Here is a 20,748-nt window from a genome sequence, read left to right as displayed (position 1 = left end):
ACAAAAGTTCTCAAAAGTGGACCCAAAGCAACTTCATAATAAAGAGAAAATAGATAAAATATCCAAGGACTTCATTTTTATCGATTTCATTTAATCAATTTCCATGAAAGCAATTTTCAAGAAATGAAATAACATATTGCCTTGGAAAATCTGCACTTCTTTAAAGTGTCAAAGAGGAAAGATTTCACATTGAGGAAAAAGCCATGGCATTTCTGATCTCATGTGTATGTGAAATCTGGAAAATGAATTAGAAAGTCCATAGAAAAATTGATGCCTTTAAAATATGATTTGGTCAATAATATAGAATACAGCAAGGGAGTCAGAATATCAAACACACCTCCCAGAAACAGCAAAGCCAGTATGCTTCTAGGAGAATGGGCATGTGCCCTCTCTCATACTTTGGATACATAGTAAGGAGTGATTGGTCCCTAGTAAACAATGCTTTGCTAGTAAAGCAGATGATCAGAGAATAGGGGGGCAAATCTCAACAAGAGTAGTTGACAAAAGGTAAACAACAATGGGCTCAACCCCAACAATTGTGAGGCCATTGCAGAACAGGTTAGTGCTTCGCTCTGTTGCACAAGGCTTGTTACCAGTTGGAGCTGAATTGACTGCATCTAACAACAAGAAACGTTTATTGAGACCACTCCATAGCTCTACCATAACTAGCATAAATATATTATTTCATATAATCTTGTCCATATTTCTGTGATGTATGCATTGTTTTATATAATCAAAGATCTGAAAAAATATCAACTCCTGGAGAAGGCTGGATAATTAATGAGAGAGTGAGGATTTGAGACTTCTACCTAACTTAAAGCCTAATCTACAAAAATGATTATCAAGTCAAATTTGGGAGCTAGACAATCATGAGTTTAAATTGTCACTCTGTTAAATTATTAGCTGGGTTATTGGAACTTCAATTTTTTCATTTGTAAGAATATGCTACAATGATAACTACCTTAGGGGATAGATTTTATAAGTATTATGCTATAAATAAAGTATATATAGGACAGGTGAAGGCATAGGGATGGTTTTTATTTTTATATATTTTATATATATAATTTATATGTGTATAAATTAGGAAGATGTAATTGAGTTTCATGAAGTCACTTATTTGATTGCAGTTGGGCAACAATTAGATCTCTAGTTTATTGATCATTTCAGTGTCTTGTCAAACAACATAATTTATATTAAATTTGGGGTTTAAGTAAAATTCCCATTAGAAAAATGGGGACATTAGAAAAATATTACAATTTATTTGTTTTAATGCTATTATTTTCAATGTAAATATGATATAAATAACTTTTTATCATTATAAAAATTAACGGAGACAAAATTTCTACAGATTTATATGTTAAAAATTATATTTTTGGTTCATGGTTAGTAGTGTTTAGGGTAGCGTGAGTCTTTATCCAAAAGTATATACAGAAGCCAACACACGTGTGGAATACAAGTAATGTCAGGAAGATTGACATTAATATCGGGATCTGTAAATATAACTCATCAAGAATTATAAATTATAATTCAATATGCCATGTCTACTTTATTAAAATAAATATTCTGTGAATTGTAGTGAATGTTTTCCTTAGCATTTTGATGAGATTCCCTGTGCCCTTTATATGTAAAAAGCTATGGTTAAAAGAATAATAAAAATTCAAGGTTTAAAAAATTATTCATTGATAAATTATTATTTATTGCTGATGGTGTATTCTACATACATCCTTTAGGTTGCTGGAAAACTTAATGTTGAAACAATATATTACCGATCTATTCATTTTCAATTTTGTACTGAAAATTTACATTTTACCCCAGATATATTGAAACAGAAAATACATTTTTTAATATTGCTAGAATGCAGAACCTCATATAGTGATATCTGGAGCAGAAATACAAATTCTCAGCAAACCAGAACAAAGTGGTTTTATGCTTTGATAAAATAAATTCTATTTTTAAGATTGAGCTAAAACATGTTCAATTTATGTTCACTTCTTAAACATGAAACAAAATATCTGTATAATGTTGTTGGAAATGTACACAGACACTATGTCTTTTAGCTCTCTAGTATGCTATAAATTAGAATCACATTTTACAAGTGAAGAAACTTGGGTAAACCAGAATTGAACAATTTACCTAAGATCAGAGAACTAATACGCAACAGAATTTGAATTTTATTATGGCCCTTAAAAATCCCGCTTACATAACAAAATATTTGATTATAAAAACTAAAGGAAGTCCTGATAGTTTGATTTATTATTCACCTCAAACCTCACTGCCATCTAGGCGATTCTGACTGGCAGCGATCCTACGGGATGGGGTAGAACTGCCTCTGTGAGTTCCCCAGACTGTGAGAAAGTACTGGCGTAGAAAGCCCTGGCTTCTTCCCAAGGAGCATCTGGTGGTTTCGAACTGCTGACCTTGTGTTGAGGAGCCCAACGTGTAACGCCTATACCATCAAGACTCCTCTATTATTCAACCAGTAACTTTAAAGTAATTAAATATTACCAATAGAAATATAGTAGTAGAAAATCTAGCTGCCACACCTCTGTTTATATTCACCACTACTTTGTCTTTATATTATTAATTACTCTTAAATATAAGAATGAAAGGCGACAAAATAAGCAATGGAATCAACAATTGAAAACATTACCTAAAATCGGCTCCAATTCTCTTCCCATTTTCTGGTTCTCCTGGATCGGGGCATAAATTGGAGGCTGTTTTAATACCTCCCTCATTTACTGCAATAATAGGAAATAAAATATATATAGGATTAGACAATCAAATATTAATTTACAATATTGATTCAAATTTTATATAGAATTACTACTTATGTTTTTTATGCTCACTAAATTTCAAGCCTAGAAATTTACACTATAATTGTATGACTCAGTAACTAAAGCAAAACTTTTATTTTTCTAATTGTAGATATGCAAATCAACAAAAATAATGTAACATACAATTATTTTTACTCTTCAGAATACAGTACATTAATGATTTAAATTTAATCTTTATTATCAAATTACAAAATCTGCAGATAGGATATTCTAGGATTATCAGTAAGCATGCCAGTTTCCATTAATCTATAGCTATAAAAAAGTCACTATTATGACAATATCATATGAATCAGGTATTTAAAAACTGAAACATAAAAAATAAGGCCCTGGAGAAAAAGTTTAAGGATGTTGCCCTTCTGTATTTTTTATATAACATTTAGGATTACTGACAGTCAAGTAAAATAAAAGTACAAATTATCTTTGGTGCGTGTCATTGAAAATAAGCCTGAAAAAACAGAATGTCTTTACCTCCTAGCAATTTTCAAGACTAAGTTTTCTTTTGCCTTTGTATATATTTTCAGGAGTTCCTTCCGAGTACCCAGTTAATGAAAAATTTATTGGTTTTATCAGTGAACATGATCATACTGGATAAATGAATTCACAAGGTATATTTTTAATAGGAAGATTAATCTGATAGTTCTGGAGTGTTGTTATTTTATAAATCCAATCTTACTGTGAAGAATAACTTCTGTTGCTCTTGCACTTCTTATGAATATACTAGTACCTGATGAGAGGATGCCCAGGTAGACAACAAAAAATCTGGCAAAGGTTTTGATCTTACACTATTATTCAGAAACAACTGAGAGGCTTTAGTGAGTAAAGATGCCTACTTCAAATCCAAGATATTTTTAAGCAATTAGTCTAAATGAGGTCCATGGCATCAGGATGTGTATGTGTGCGTGTGTATGCAAGCACAACACACACCTGTATATATGCCTGTATGGGTGTGTGCTTACCTTCAAGTTAATTTTAATATAAAGTCAATGTGGAAAGCCACTCAATTTTAACATAAGTTTAGATTGTTCACTGAGCTCAAATGGACTCATTGAAATACAGAGTTAATTATTAGAAGCCAACATGTACGGTCTAACTACAATTGGTAGTTTGTCAAGTAGATATGTTTTACATCTGTCCATAATTTTGTAAAATTAATTTTATAACTAACATTGAAAGTGTCCTTTTTAGCCACTTTACTACTTATTCTTTAATTCATGTGACAGCCTTTCTTATGTTAATTATTTTAGGTATGTAGTTTTAACTTTTGGCACTAGGGTGACTTTCGTTTGGACAAATCACAAACATCACAGAAACCTAAAGGCACTGAGCCAGAGTTCTCTCCATTTCTTATTTCCCTCATGATTTGAAGCTATTCATTTGCTCTTGATTTCCAATATATGACTATTCCACGTTTCCCTAGTTTCTTTGTAATAGTCCATAAAATAATCCAGACAAAATCCCCATTCTCATGTGATTTGATTGTTTCGGACCAACCTAATCCTTGTGGTGCCTTTGTGACTCCCTTGTTATTCACTTCCAATCCATCTTGCTTAACAAAAGACTACTAAATTTTCGAATGCACATTTTTATTACTATTATAACCTCCTAAGATCAAGATTTGGTTGTATAGCAATTGCCTTTTCCACTTGGCACCAAGATTCCTGCATGCTTCTGTTTTCAACAACACTTTGCTTTTCTGTGTATTGGCTGGCCCTTCTTTCTCCAAGGATTTGTTTGTCATGTCTTCATGTCTACATGTTTTTAGTCCTCAGCATTCTGATTATAAAGACTCAGGTAAAGTCAATTTATACAAAATGATAGCCTCTACTGTTTCCAAAATATTCTAATACTTCTTTTATTATAGAACGTGAAGATGATGCACGTTATTTTGAAAGGTCATTTGTACTTTTTAAATTATTTGTTACTTTATCAAATTCATAATTTCATATTACTTATTTATGTCCACAAATAAATTATGAATTTGTAAAAATGGAAATTTTACTTATTTTACTATATATACAAAGTTGAGATAGAAGTTAATAAATTTTAATGAAGATGTCTTACTAGTTTAATTGACAATATTATCTTAGATATTGCCATCAAATGATTGAACCTATTCCAAAGAAAATGCTATTTCCTATCTTATAAAAATTATTGAAATTATTGTATAAAAATTTACTGATTTTTAACTTTTTAACACGGGGTCGAGAAGAGGAAGAGTACTAGCATGGAGAAGGCCTAACTACATTATTTGGTTGTACGTAAACACAAAATATTGGTTAACATGCAAGTTCTTTTGTAACTGCCCTTGACAATGATTTTTCCCATGTCACCGTCATTATCTTCTCCAAAAAGATTTGGGTCTAAGATTTCTGCATGCATTATTATAATTGCTACCACAGCACTAACTCTGGTTTTAGAGGTATCAGATAATTTCAGCCACAAAGCCATTTGAAAGAGAACTGCTCTCCATATGCAGGTGAGAAAATTGAGTCAGAGAGAGTCAGAATCTGCAAAAGATCACATTGCTGGTTAGTGCTAGAGCGGATTCAAGCCCTGGAAGCTTTATTCAAGAGAATCTCATTCGCCTCTGAGCCTAACAATTTCTGCAGAATGCTCATTAAGGCAGAAACTGGTCATTAATTAAAGTTTAAAACACTTTCCCAATTTATTCGTTTTGAAATACAAGGTACATTCATTTACAGTTTTCAATATTTTCACTTACATAATCTCAAATCGTTGGATTTCACTCACTCTTGTTTCTGTCTGTATGAACCAGTGTTTTCACACCAGAGGGCCCGAACTTCCCCATTTAAAACTTAATGTAATGGTAGAGCCATAGGGTTATCATTCTTTAATTAAGATAATTGAACTCATATTAATCCATGTCAAGATTTATAATATGTTGCTTCTTGGAAATTTGCAAATCTCAAGATTATTCAACAATTTATACGAACGACCTATTTTCACTAAACAATTTCAAGCAATTGGAGGCGCTGACTTCTTTGGTTTCTTAGAATGTGAACAGTCACTTGCAGATCAATAAGCAGATGAGTGCTTTCTCCACATTCAACTGCTTGAGCTGAGGTCTTTCTCCTACTGTAAAACTGAGTCACTTGGGAGGAAGGGCACACTCATGTGACCTTGGAGGATGCAGTTACTACCAGGAAAATAGGAGTCATTTGTCCCTTCAACTGAGAAGACGAATGGGTTTGTTTTTTCTTGAGTGAATTATTTATTAAAATATATTTTAAATATGTTTTCAAGACATGCTTCCAGTATCTCAAATATTTTCGATAACTGAATAATCGAATTTGAAAAGCATAAAATTAATCTTAAAAAATCCCGTTTTTAAAAATCTGTGTTCTTAAGAATGCTGTTTTTATATAGGAACATGCTCACTCTTTTAAAAATTTACTCTTAAAAGAATAAAAAGCAATGGGATTCTGACTACATGCTATCTCATTACCTATTACAACTGGTTGTCTTACTATTTTATTCGGACTTTTACATTCTATTTCTTATGTTTATCAGATGTTATGAAATAGATTGCTTTGGAATCTTTTTTTGTGACCTGAAACATCATGTACGCTAATGTTCTTTTACACTGACTTTGCTTATATTTTGTAAATAATTGCTTTAATCTCATTGAGTTGCCCAGTATAGCATTAAATCCTTAAAAACTAAGAATAAATTCAATCTTTTCCTTCTCAGGTTAGCAAGGTGCCGCCACGGAGAGAGGAGGTCAAAACGAGTGTGGAATGAATGGGTGATGTGAATGAGTGAAACTGTGAGTTTGAAGAATAGGGAAGCGAAACACCGGAGAGCTCACAATATCATTGTAAATCTACCGCAATTTTCTAGAACTGACAAACAGAGCTGGCAAATATAATAGTTCATTAGCTCCACCCTTTACAATCAGCCATTGTAGTTATTTTCAAATAAAAAATACTTATTTTTTCCTTTAATGAGAAAACTACTCCTTTCATTAAATAACATCAATGATGTATAGGAGTTGTTTAAATTTCAAACATTAAAATAGACAACAAAATAAAAAACTGAATTAGATGTTTAAACAACCAAAATTTCCCCACGAAGATTAGTCGGTTTCCTGCATCCTTTTGCTAATGAATTTCTCAGTATTACTGTAAAGATGCCCACACAGGAGACATGTTTTGGACAATGGTTCTGTTTCATACCCTTCAGACTGACTTCTGGCAGTGGTAGTAATAAAATGTATGTTTTTCAGGAACGTGTAATTTGCTTGCTTTAGTTTTGTTTTGTCTTTTTCTCACGTGGAAGGTGAATATCAGCTAAAGCAAATCTCTCTTTTACTTGTGTTGTCTTGTATTAAACAATATCAAGAGATGAAGGCCTCAGTGACTACTTGATAAAATATGCTATGAAACACTAAGTTAAGATAATATTGCCCTTGAAAAATTGAAAAATAAAATACAATAAATAATTGAATTTTTTAAATGAGAAAATTATTAATATGTTGCCTCATGATTAAAATTCAGGATAATATTAACTTTTCTTTGGCATTCTTAATGGGAGAGTTCTTTCCATAATACATGTTTTTTACTTTAAAAAGCAAGCATTGGGTTGTCCTCTCCCCACCACGACTTTTATGTCCAATTTCACTATCATAACCTATGTGTCAAGAAAAATTAAATCATATATGAGGGGCTTCAAATTTAATGGAAAAATTCCACTATCTTTTCAGGACATTTTTACATAAAATCATTGAAACTTCACTTTACAATTTTATAAAACAATATATAAACAAGTATAAATGAATCATATACTTTTTGATAAATCTTCTGCTTCTCAGTATAAGCAGTCTGGCTTTCCCAGAACTTCTTCAAATTAGAAGCATGAATCACATTCATGACACATGGGAAATCCAAAGAAGAAAACACTGAACCTGTCTTGAGAATTCTGCTTAGAATTCCAAAAGGCATTCATATGAGGATCAGACAAAATATTAGAAAAATATATTATAATTCCCAATATATCAATAAATATTAATTATACAGTTAAATACTTGAAAATGAATAGTTTTGGACTTTCAAAACAATTTGCTCAATTAATTCATTTTGATATCTGCTACTGTTGGTTTAGCATCCTCAAATTCCACTAACACGAACACATTTAAATTTTGGATACTTTCATGTATTTGACAACATATACGGGCTAAGTTTTTGTTATAATTGCTATAACTTCTCATTTGTATTATCATTTATATATGTATATAAGTGGGTGAATATATAGGTAAAATTCTTTTCTCCTATCACTATAAAGAATGATTATTATTAAAGAAACAGCTATGAATTTATTTATTCAGATGATTTGAAATTAGGGAACATAAAAATGCTAAAAAATATAGTTCTGATTAATGACATATTTATCTACACACATGTCATTTGTACTAGCTACCTATCATCTCAATATCATTTTAAAAATCAGAGATTGTGCTGAAAATACCTTCTTTCTAACCTCTTGATCTGTACATTTAGAAGGAGATAGTAAATACCTTGAACTGCTGTTTACATACAGCATGAAAAATTCACCACTTTCTAAAACTATAAATAAATGTTTTTATGGCACTATAGACTAAAGGACTAATTCAACAATTCTTGATTTCATAGCAGGGATGAATTTTAGGGTTCTTACTGAGTTTGTAAGTCAAATTGTGTATTTTGGCAGTACATATATTGGTATATGTAAGGTCACTATTTCATGAGATGTTCAGAAATGAAGAATAATACTATTAATTCATTAATCTACCCATGAATATTGACTTAATCAATCAATTAATTAATTAAAAACCTTTCAATTTTATAAGGTGAAATTTGGATATATTGAATAAACTATCTTGCAATAAGCCATAAATTGAAAGAATTTTACCCACTATACCTCTCTACTCAAAAAGTACAAATGTAGAATCTCTCCCAAAGTAAAATAAATTTTAGCCAAAACAACTTGAGGTTGGGTGCTTATCATTAAACTGGACACATTTAAATACCAAAAAGTCAAATAATCACCATGCATGTTATACAGCTATTAATACAGTTAATCTGGTGAATCCACAAACATTTTAATAAACACACAACACAGACAGCACAAACTTCACTCTTGCACTAGAAAAAGTAACAAAAAGGAGGAAACTCACAGATAGAAAACTTGTTGCTGTTGTCTTTCCCTGGAAACAATTTAAATCCTCTAGATTTAAAATCTATGGCCTTTTTCACTAGTTAAGAAAACAAACAAAAGCATGTATCAGATAATACAATTTTGAAATGACGATAAAGTTAACAAACTTTGTTAGCATTGAAGAATGCATGTTAAGCTGTTTTCTTAAATCTGACATATGTGTTTCAGATGAAAATTAAAAGGAAATAAAATAATGAAAACAATAACTTAGTAGTAAAATAACTAAGGAGTATAAAGTTTAGAATATTTTAATAGCGAGGTACCTACACATACATATTTGTATATTTGTATTAATATTATTCATTTAAATTAAAGCAACATATTAACATTTTATTAATCATAAATCATGGACATTCATGAAAGTTTAAGGGAATAAACAAAGCTTGAAAGGAAGAGAGGGGGGCTGGGGGAAAAAAAAGAAAGACGGAACATTTTAAGAGCAGTATCTGTTTGGCTTCATTTTTAAATAAACTACCATATATTTTTAGGGAATGTCACCAAATTGAAGTATGAGGACATATTGTTAAGTTGAAAAAACTAGAAAAATCTTAAAATATTGGTTAAAATGTTCCTTCATTTTCTTTGATTAGAAGTCCTTTTAACATCATTATTGTCAGTAAATAGTGTACCAAATATATGACAGTAAATTATAACTATTAGAGGTCTATGTAGAATATCCTGTTTTATTTTTTCTCTTATGATACTGAACATCTATATCTAAGATCCTTGTGGATTTTCTTTGCTCATGAGATATTTCTTGGTAGGTTAAGAAAACACAGATTGATATAAATTATATTAAGTATTTTAGTGAACATGTTTGTAAAACTTGAAATTAAGTATAAATTTTCAAGCTTTTTGGATAGAGAAAAAAATATTTTTTATTTCCTTCAAATATAAATATTTGATTAATTACCTTTGTTATGGTATTTAAAAAAAAGTATCTCAAAACACTATTTTATTTAAATATTTAAATAACATCAAGTGGAATTATGAAAAACATTAAAATATTTTGATATGTGTAATTTATTTAAAATTTTATTAAAATTACCTAAATCAAGAATTCAAAGGGATATATATTAAATTCATGAAGATAATTATAATTTACAATCTTTAACATATTACTCTTCACCAAACTTGGAGTTAAGATTAATGCTTTAACTGTTTAATTCGTAGGATATTTTTAATGGTATGCCTATGAAAAGAGTAAAACCAATTTTTTGGTATTTAAAGTGATAATTTCACTAACTTTTAAATTGCTGATGTAACTGCTTGCATAACATATACATTAGATATGTATACAATATATACATTATTGATTCTGAAAAATAAGGGAGTAGAAACACAATCTGATGATTTATGGACTGTATAATTATAAACTATTTTATATATGGAATATGGAGAGAGATGAAAAGAGGAAATCATCATGTAGGTAGGGTTTTAAAAAGCAGAATCTTAGAATAAATTTAGGACTAACTGCTCCCTCAGTCCATGGTTCGAGACCCTGTATGTGTGAACACTTGGTTGTAGTGAGAGAACGGCTCCGCTCCTCCGAAAGGTCGAGTTTGGTTGTCATTTCCCTCCTCCGCATGGTAATTTAAAGGTGAATTTCACTGAATGCTCAAGTGTTCTAAATTTGTTGCTGTTGTTTGTGAATTTCCTTGCTCTATCAAAAAAAATTTAAACAAAATTTGCATTTTGTATTTTGTGGCATAATTCTCGTCTTTCCAGCCAAATAGAATTAGGAATTCTCCCTCTCCTTTCTCATATTGCACAAGAATTGACTTTTTAATTATTACAGATTAGTTTGAAGAATTCATGGTAGCTTTAACATACATCTAGAGCTCTGAACAAATGAAGGAAAAGAAGTGACGGTATTGAGAACCTAAAGGAGAAAAATAACAAAGGAAAGAAGAAAATACTACCCAAGAGGCCAACGCTATTGGTCATCATCGTCAAGGAAAATGCTGCTCAGCATTTCAGAGACCGTCAGTGTGTCTGGGGAGGGACAGGTGGTAAGCACTAAACTGCCTTGTGTGAGTGAAGTCTGGAACACAGGCTAGCAGTAAGAATACATCCGCATATCTAACAGTAAGAATACATCACAGTAGATGATCAATTTTAAGTTTCAGGCTTTAAATAGGGAAAATGTTTTTAAACCATCCATATATAAATTTAAATTAAAGTTAGGAACATCGATAACTTTGAGTAAAAGCAAAATGATTATAATACAAATCAAGCTGGTAGAAAGGAGTATGTCCATCTAAAATTATCCAAAGGTGTGGATGGAAACATATAAAAGTTAAATTCTCACCAAAATATTTAAATAGGACCAGCACCTTATAAACATTTTACTTTAAAAAATGTAACAGAAGATGACACATTATGTATCTCTTTAAATTGAAAGCGGACGTCTAAATATTGTAGGCATTAAAGGAAATGCCTGGCTCTAATCCATGTCACTAGTAAAAATACAAAAAGTACCAAATATAAATTTTATTGTGTATTACAAGACATTTGCATTTAATCCTAACAGGTCAGAAGAAACTGAGTATTTCTAGTGAGCTTATTTAACTTATAAAATTAACCTGACCTATTAACCAACAAATTTCAGTAATAAACCTGTAAAATGTAATTGTTCATAATGAAAAATTAAAAGCTATTTTATTGGTGCTTAAGATGATGTTAAGTGGCATTGTGCTATTTATGAAAATTCTTTCCACTGCACTCTTAATTTTTCAAAGGCATGGATAATATTTTATTCATGGGGTAGTTGTATGAATGTATGATTAATTTAATAAATGAAGTATTTCAAATTGTGAATCATTTAACTCAGGTATTTGGTTGGGAAAATATCCTTGTTAAACATTAATCAGAAAAGAATGAAGTGATAAAAGACTAAATGTTCTAGTTGAAGCATTTGGATAAGAAACGGAAGGTTATTTTTAAATACATAAAGTTACATATGTTTTAATCATTTAGAAACCATTAAGTGAAATAATTATGGGCATATGCATATAGATTCATTTCCTTTATTTTGATTTGCTACTGGTATACTAAATATTTTAATCATCTTTTATTACTTTTATCAAAATGCATGTTGACTAGTGCTCTTTTCCTTTTAACTCATTAGAAATATTTTCAATAGAGAAAAAGTCTTGCAAAAAATAGATCAGCTCCACAATGAAATCCACCTTGCCTTAGCTGTAAACTTTGCTGTGTTGTCAGCTTGGCTTTGACTCAAGGTGATGTTACGTACAACAGAAAAAACACTCGTAAGTCCTTCATCCTCCTCACAATTGCCATTATTTCAGCCATTCTAGCAATCCATCTTGTTGAGGATCTTCCTCAAGATCTTCACAACTGGACCCAGAGGTAGATCATGATAAGTAGAATAGTTTGAGGTTGTCAACGATGTTGTCTTGCTTGGACCACAATCAATGCTCAGGGAAGCACCAGCTAAGAGATCAGAGATGCAGTGCATGGGGGAAATCTGCTGCACAGGGTCTCTAAAGTGTTGGAAAGCATGGAGGTTATGTTGATGACTATGTGTGCCTGATCCATCCATGGTATTGTCAATCACCTCTATGCATGTGATAATTAACACTGATAACAGAAGGCAAATTGAAGCATTTGAATTATGCTGATGAAGAATATTGAAAATGCCATGGGCTGTCAAAAGAACCAACACACATTTCTTGGAAGGCCAGCAGAGTGTTCCTTTTTGCTGTGGTTAGGTGCTGGTGAGTCATAGACCCAAACGCTGCCTGGCCTAGGCCATCTTCATAGTTGTTCTTATATTTGAGTTCATCAATGCAACCACTGTGTCAATCCATCTATAGGTGGTCTTCTTTTGGATGCCCACTACTTGACGAAACTTCACACCCTTCTCCAGGAACCAGTCTTTCCTGACCACGTGTCCAAAATATGTGAGATGAAGTCTCACCAGCTTGCCTCTAAGGAGCATTCTCCTTAGTTTTAAACCAGGATAACAAAGTTTTGTTTCTGCAATCCTCAGAGGGCACTTATAATTCATGGTAGTATATTTTCTAATTAGTTTCTTCCAGACAGTGTCCTGCTTCCTTTAATATCAAATTGCAGTTTTTGACACTAAGGGAATGGTTTGGATACAATGTTATTTAAATATCTGTTTAATTAATTGAGGACATGTATTTGAGTGGTACCAATGACTAAGCACTAGCTACAAACTAAAAGGTTTACTCACAGACCTATGATTGAAACTCAGCATCCTCTCTGCAATGAAAATAAAGCAGTCTGCTTCTTTCACAGATGCATAGCTTTGTGAACCCTACGGAGCGTTTCAACTCTGTCCTGCAGGGTTGCTATGTATCAGAATTGAGCAATGGTAACTGGTTTGCTTTTTCTGACTGACTACAGGGCAGGGGTTCCAGCTCACTGGCTTCTCTGTGGGAGAAAGCTGTGAGCATCTGAATTTGTAAATATTTTGAATATTGGAAACCATATGGGTCAGCTCTATTGTTTCCTATGAATGGATTCAAAAGGATAGCAACAGATTTGGCTTTTTATTATTATAAAAATTCATGCTATGTGTAACATAACTAGGGAGCTTGATTTTAATTCAAATATCAACATTTTGGGTCAGTATGGTAGTATATAACTTCAGTTCCTTTCTAGAAAAAAAATGAAGGCAATTTTTGCCAATATAATATGAGAAGATGTGCTAACCAATAGTAGATTGGAGGTAGTAGATCGGAGACAGTGGATTTTCTTTTGGATGCTAGACTAGTGTTACGGACACATACTCACAGACTGACAGATGGGATTCAAGCATCAATTGAGTGTTTGCAGAAGATGACCTTTAAGTGATCCTCTATTATTTAACTTTTATAAGTTGGTTATAAAAGATCTTCCAGCCTCAGATTCCTTATTTAAAAACTGATGAGCTCCTCACTACATAATCTCAAAAGTCACATATCCATAATTTATTATGTTCCTTCATTGCTATGTACAGTTTGTAAAAATTGATTACTTTGCAAAATATTTTTATTAGAAAAAGGAAAAAAGTGCATGGTCAGTATTAATGAATACCAGGGTATTTTTTCAATTGGAAATATATAAGCCTGTGAATTTGTAGAGGCACTTATAAACAAGATCAGTGATATTAAATTAGATGAAAAAGTGTTTTGAGTATCCTGGACTCCCTCTCTTTGTCTATGTAGATTATATTCAAGAACACCAATGAAAGTACAGTGAATGCAATATTATATATTTATACTCCTCTTACCCTTATAAATACAGTATTGATTTTATCAACAAGTAGCTTGGAAGTAGTAGCAGTTACATGATAAAAAAACCTTGTTACTAATGATATTATCATTATTTATTGAAAAAGAAAAAAATTATTTTAAGCTAATTAATTCCTTGTATTTTATTGTTACCTTCTGGTATATAATTGTGTTAGCTTAATTTTTTATTCCAAAGGTATATTTTCTTTCTCTTGTTTTTTACTGTTACTATCATTATTCCTTGATATATTATTTTTAGTAATTCATTTGCAAATAATTTCTTTACACCCTTTTTATTTTTACAATTAATGTGAAACCCACTCAATTATGACATGATTTCCTTTATATTTTAATTTTGGTTGTTAAAAATAGCTTTGCATATTTGTATGTCTGTCTTTGAATTAATGACTCATATCACCATTCAAAATAGATTAATTACCATGGTGTGTAAGAAATATTTAATGTTGCTCTTAGGCGCCAGCTAATAGCAACCCTATGTACCACAGACAAAGTGCTACCGTGGTACCGTGTCGTGCACTAACTCCCCATCTTGTAACTGATCTTGCCCATTTTCAATGTGCTTCTACTTTAGAAAGCACGGTGTCCTTCTCCAGGGACTTGTCTCTGGATAACATGTCCACAGTAAGTGAGACAGAGCCTACATCTTCCAAGACAGATCTGTTTGTTCTTTTGACAATTCTGGTACTTTCAATATTCCTTGCTAACACTATATATCACATGCATCAATTGTAATTTGGTCTTCCTTATTCAATATCCAACTTTCATGTGCATATGACGCAATTAAAAACACCATCGCTTAGATCAGGTGTACCTCATTCCTCAAAATGCCATACTGATTTTCAATACTTTAAAGAGGTTTGAGCAGCAGAAGGACCCAATGCAATGGATTGTTTGATCTCTTGACTGCTGCTTCCATGAATATTGACTGTGGATCCCCAGAAGTGAAAATCCCTGACAATTTCAATCTCTTCTCCATTTATGTATCATTCCAGTTGTGTGGATAGTGGTCTTCTCTACATTGGGTTGTAATCCATATGGAAGGCTGAAAACCTACCTTGATCTTCATCAGCAAAGGCTTCAAGTCCTCTTTTTTTCAATAGCAAGGCGGTGTCAACTGCATATTGTAGTTGTTAAGAAGCCATCCTCCAATTCTGATGACACATTCTCCTTCATATACAGCAGTGGCTCTGGATATGTCCTCAGCGTCGAGGTTTAATAAGCAGACATAAGTCTGATTCCCACCTGTCCTGGTTTTAAACCAGGCAGTATTTCCTCATTCTTTTCCCACAACTGCTTCTTGATCCACATTCCACATCCGCAGGAGCACAAAGAGGTGTTCTGGAATTTTCATTATGTTCAAGACTATCCTTGATTTGGTATGATCCAAACAATTCAATGCATTTGCATAATCAGTAAAACACAGGTAGACATCCTGCTGGTATTTTCTTCATTCAGTCAAGTTCTGTCCGCATCCCCTTCTCAATCAGGCCTGAAGCTCTCGTAGCTCCCTGTCAATGTACTGCTGCCACTAGGGGGATGATCTTCAGCAACATTCTACTTGCATGGGACATTAGTGGTAGTGTTCTATAGTTTATGAATTCCGTTAGCGTACAAATGTAGATTTCTTGCAGTTAGTTGCCCAAGAAGCTGTCTTCCAAATGTGTTCGCATACACGAGTGAGTGCTTCCAGTGCTTCATCAGCTTGTTGAAACATTTCCATTGTATTCCATCAATTGCTGGAGCTTTTTTTTTGGTTAGTGCTTTCAGTGTAGCTTCAACTTTTTCCAATAGCATTATTGGTTGTTTGTCATGGCTACCTCCCAAAGCGGTGAAATGTCTATCAGTTCTCTTTGGTACAGTGATTCTGTGTAATCTTTCCATCTTCTTTTGATACTGCCAAGATCATTCAATATTTTTCTCACAGGATCTCAATATTGCACCTCAAACTTGAATTTTGTCTTTAATTCTTTCATTTTAAGTTATGTTGAGTAATTTTTCCTTATTGGGTTTCTAATTCCAGGTCTTTGAGCAATTCCCCCTAATATTGTCCTTTATCTCCGTGCGTTATCCTTAGGAATTTCAGTTCAGCTCTTTGATGTCATCATTTCTTCATTTGCCTTTGCTACTCTATTATTTGGATCAAGTGTCAGAGTCTCTTATAGCACTGCTGAGTGTTTTCTTTCTCTCCTATTTTAGCGATCTTTAGCTTTCTCGCTGCCATCTCACAGAGCATTAGGTCTTCTTTCATTCGTGAGGAATGCATCGAATGTACCACACCTGCTCCTGAGGTGTTCTCAAAACTTGGGTGGGGTATATTCACGGTTGCATTTAGTCTCTTGTGTACGTGTTTCAATTTTTCCAACTTCAACTTCTACTCACCTATGAGCAACTGATAGCCCATCCTGTGCCACAGTTGACCTGTTTTCAGCTGCTGATAGTGAGCTTTTCTATCATCTCTTCTCATACACGTAGCCGATTTTATTTCTGTGTGTGACTACTGGAGAAGTCCACAGGTACAGTCACTGTGTTGTGGAAAAAAGGTAGTTCAAGTGAAGACATTGCTGGTCTTGCAAAATTCTGTCGTGTGATCTCCAGCTTTGTTTCTGTCACCAAGAATATATTTTCCAACCCTGTTTCTTCCTCTTCCTTTTCAGCTTTTATCTTCCAGTCACCAATAATTAGCCATGCACCCTGATTGCAAGTTTGAGCAATATCAGATTGAAGATGTTGGTAGAATTCTTACGTTTCTTCTTCACTAGCTTAAGTGGTTGGTGCATAAATTTGAATTATAATTTTATTCATTGTATTTTCTTGTATAAAGATGCAGATCATCCTATAACAGACAGCATTGTATTTTAAGATTGATTTAGAAATATCCATTTTGATGATGAATTCAATGTGATTCCTCTGGAATATGTCATTCCTGGCATATTAAATCATAGGGATTTCTTCATATTAAATCATAGGGATTTCTTCATATTAAATCATAGGGATTTCTTCAAAACAGGCAATTCCAGTATATTTCAGCTCTTTGAAATATTCTATGCCTAGAATATTGATCTGACCCAGAGTGATATTTCATTCATATGAATTTCCAATTATTAATTGATGCTTACAGTTATTTCCTCTTATGTTCACTCATGATCTTTCAGCAAATGGAGATCTCAAAGGCTTTCCTTCTGCAGACTTTTCTCCATCAATGTCATTATCTTGTTGTAGACTTAACTTTGAGATGGATGGTCTTCCTCTGTTAAATGTTGAGTGCCTTCCAACCAGAGGGGCTCATCTTTGGACACTGTCTCGAAAACTGTCCTGCTGTCATTCATTATGCTTCCCATAACTTACAATGTTTCAGTGCTGTTCAGAGAATTTTCAGTGGTTGAGTCCTCTGAAGTGAGCAGCGTATACCTTCTTCAGTGTCTGTTCTCAGTCTCAAAGCTCTGCTGAAACCTGTTCCCTTTGGGTGACCCTGTGGGTATTTGAATTGCCTTTGACATTACCTTCAGCATCACAACAACAAGCCCACTGCCACAATATGACTACCTGACAGACAAATGGTGAGAAAAATAATAAATAAAATAATAAAAATTGGACTGAACCTTGGGGGACTTATCTTTTACTCCTTTAAGGTATATTTTTTACTCCTATAAGGTATAGGAAAAATTACTTTGCTTACCTATGTTAGCTTACCTATTTTAAAACAACAATTTTTAATTTCCCCACAAAATGAAATTTTGTATTAGTACAATCAGAAATGTTCTGTAAGCAAGTTCTGGAAATGTACTTCCACACAATCAGGGACTCCCAACCCCACAGCGCTGCTCTAGTTCTATGCTGACAAACTTGTGGCCCCATGATTATAAGATGACCTGAAGACAGTTGATCAGACTGTATTTGTGAACAGAGTTTGAACAAAAGTTGCCTTTAAGTTTATACTAAAGGTTAAAATAGGTATACAATTTAGAAACATGTTTACATTTCTTCAGAGGAAAATTATTGTGTGGTTGTTTAGTTAAGTGGTGGTTTGATGTTCTTAGCCAAAATACACGTTAAAATAGAACTTTAAAAAAAACTGCCTAGCTTCATTCTGTAATGAACAAACAAAATCATTTATAAAAATATTTTCAGAATGAACCCAAAATATCATGCAAGCCAATGCCATCACCTCATCACCTTATAGGAGTATGCCCAACTGAAATCATGGTATTGGATATACATGTATGTGAAATCAGGATGATAGAAAGGAAAATCTAAACATAACCAATGCTATTGACTTATGGTGGAGTCAAGGAATTAATATATATGGAGAACCTACAAAAGAACAAACATAGATGTCCCAGCAAAAGTCCAACCCCTAAGACTCCTTAGCAGTGAGGGTGTTGAGATTTTCTCTCCCAAACTTTTAACCTATTACTTGGAGGGCCCAGTCGCTGTGAAGAACATCACGTTCGGCACAGAGGAGGTCATAGAAAAAGAGGAAGCCACTGTGCGAGACAGGTTACAACGATGGGCGCAGACAACGCAGCGTTTTTTGTAGTCAGACCCGGAAGGCTTTGTCCCTGTTTTGCATCTCGGGTCACTGTGAATGGAGACGGATTTCACGGCAACTCCCAGTGACCCGGATGGAGGACAGAGTAGATCCAGCTGCCCCACAGGGTTTCCAAGGTTTTCAATTTTGTGGACACTAACGGCTCCATCCTCCTGATAATATTTACCACACAGGCTGCGAATTAACTCATATGTATGTAACTTTTCTTCAACTTACTAAAATGGCTGAACAAAACATATCTTGAGTGTTTATTTAGCAGAGCGACTGAAGATTAATCGCACTTCCTATTGTGTTAGCACAAGAAATACTAGGCAACTGTGCAGACGGCAGGGCAAAAGCAAGATGACTTTCCTGCAGTGTGTACCTTATCATTTTTCAAACAAGATTCACTATTGGTTTAATAATCTGAATTTCTAATTAAAGCATATTTGGCTTAAAATAATACAGCAATTATAAAAAATGATTAGGCACACATGATAACTAAATTATATTTCTGAAGTATGTTGGAGAATGCTATAGTAGAACATTCAGTGCATAATATTAAGTGATTCATGCATTTTGGTGAAAATTTTGATGTTACAATATGCTTAAATAAATGAAATAAAATTTGATATGTAAAGAAAAAAAGTCTGGCTGCTATTTGATGGGAACTCTAGCAGTGCAACTAAAAATGTGCAAAATCACAGAAAAATTTTTGTAGATTCATGCAAATTAGGACTTTGTAAGAACTCAAATATTCACCTTTTAAATTATGAGCTGGATCAACCAAGCATATTAATAAAATCTATATACTAAACTCTACAATATTTAGATATTAAATATTTAATGCATTTAATAACTTGTTGTTATCACTTTAAAACTATTGAATGAGTAATAAAGGCCCATACCCAATATTTTTAAGATCTAAACTGTCCTACTATAACAGTTTGTTACGCTATTCTTCCACATCAAAATACATAGATGTAAACTTCATGCGATTCTCAAAACTTTAATTTAAGACAATTCTTAACTATATATTATACTCAACTCAGTGCCATTGAGTCGATTCTGACAAAAAGCAACCCTATTAGAGGGAGAGAGTAAACTGCCCCTGTACATTTCTGAGACTGTAAATTTTCAACAAACATAAAAGTCTCATCTTCCTCCCACAGAGAAGCCGTGGTTTCAAACTGCTAACCTTGCAGTTAGTAGTAGCCCATATGTAACCCACTACACCACATAGCGTACTAAAGTAAACAAAATCAAAGTCACTGCTATTGAGTCGGTGCCAAATCATAGAGAGCCGATGGGATTCTCACACACTGAGCTTACATTCTACAATAAATTCTAGTGTCTGACAAACTGTAAAACATTTATTAAATTTAAGTTATTTCTATTACCAATTATAATGCTATGTCAGTTTCAGGGACTATTCCAATTTAGGATGTCATATATTTTTTAAAAGTTTGTATTAACACTTATTTCCCTGTGTGAGGACAAGTTAAATCATACACTCTCTAGATTTGTAAGAAACATTGTATTAATTTTTTACACAAAGTTATAATATTCTCTCTTGTGCCAGAATAGGGACAAAGGGCACCACCCATCAATAGGTGATCGCGTCCGTTTTTATGTTGATACGGACAATATTCAGAAGAGTTTGAGGTACATTTTCCTCTAGCGTCTCCATTTTCCACTTTCCAAAAGAACATTCTGAAGCTATGTTTTAAGTTTGAATCAGTTCAATATGGTCTCCAAATCTTGTAGAAAGTTGTTTTAGACCATTTCAGACTAAAAATTAAATGTGTTAATTTTTCCTTTTTGCTTTTAATGTGAAACTGAACAAAAAGCGTCAGATAAAGAAAGTAAACATGCTTTGCTAACTTTA

General features: G+C 32.9%; 1 protein-coding gene across 3 annotated transcripts in view; it reads right to left on the bottom strand.

The window, feature by feature from the left end:
* The window catches only part of CSMD3 (CUB and Sushi multiple domains 3), a 1,306,760-nt gene that overhangs the window by 779,595 nt on the left and 506,417 nt on the right, over positions 1–20,748 (bottom strand). For 2 of the 3 annotated variants that reach the window (XM_075550585.1, XM_075550586.1), the window contains 2 exons: positions 9,007–9,084; positions 2,651–2,738 (listed from right to left, as the gene is read on the bottom strand). In XM_075550585.1, the coding sequence (XP_075406700.1) occupies positions 2,651–2,738; positions 9,007–9,084 (166 nt within the window). The remainder of the gene's footprint in view (positions 1–2,650; positions 2,739–9,006; positions 9,085–20,748) is intronic. The other variant, XM_075550587.1, reaches the window with a different exon arrangement.

The sequence above is a fragment of the Tenrec ecaudatus genome, chromosome 5 (assembly GCF_050624435.1).
Source record: "Tenrec ecaudatus isolate mTenEca1 chromosome 5, mTenEca1.hap1, whole genome shotgun sequence".
Lineage (NCBI taxonomy): Eukaryota > Metazoa > Chordata > Mammalia > Afrosoricida > Tenrecidae > Tenrec > Tenrec ecaudatus.
Note: the sequence above shows the minus strand (reverse complement) of the source record. Positions and strands in the feature narration are given on the sequence as shown.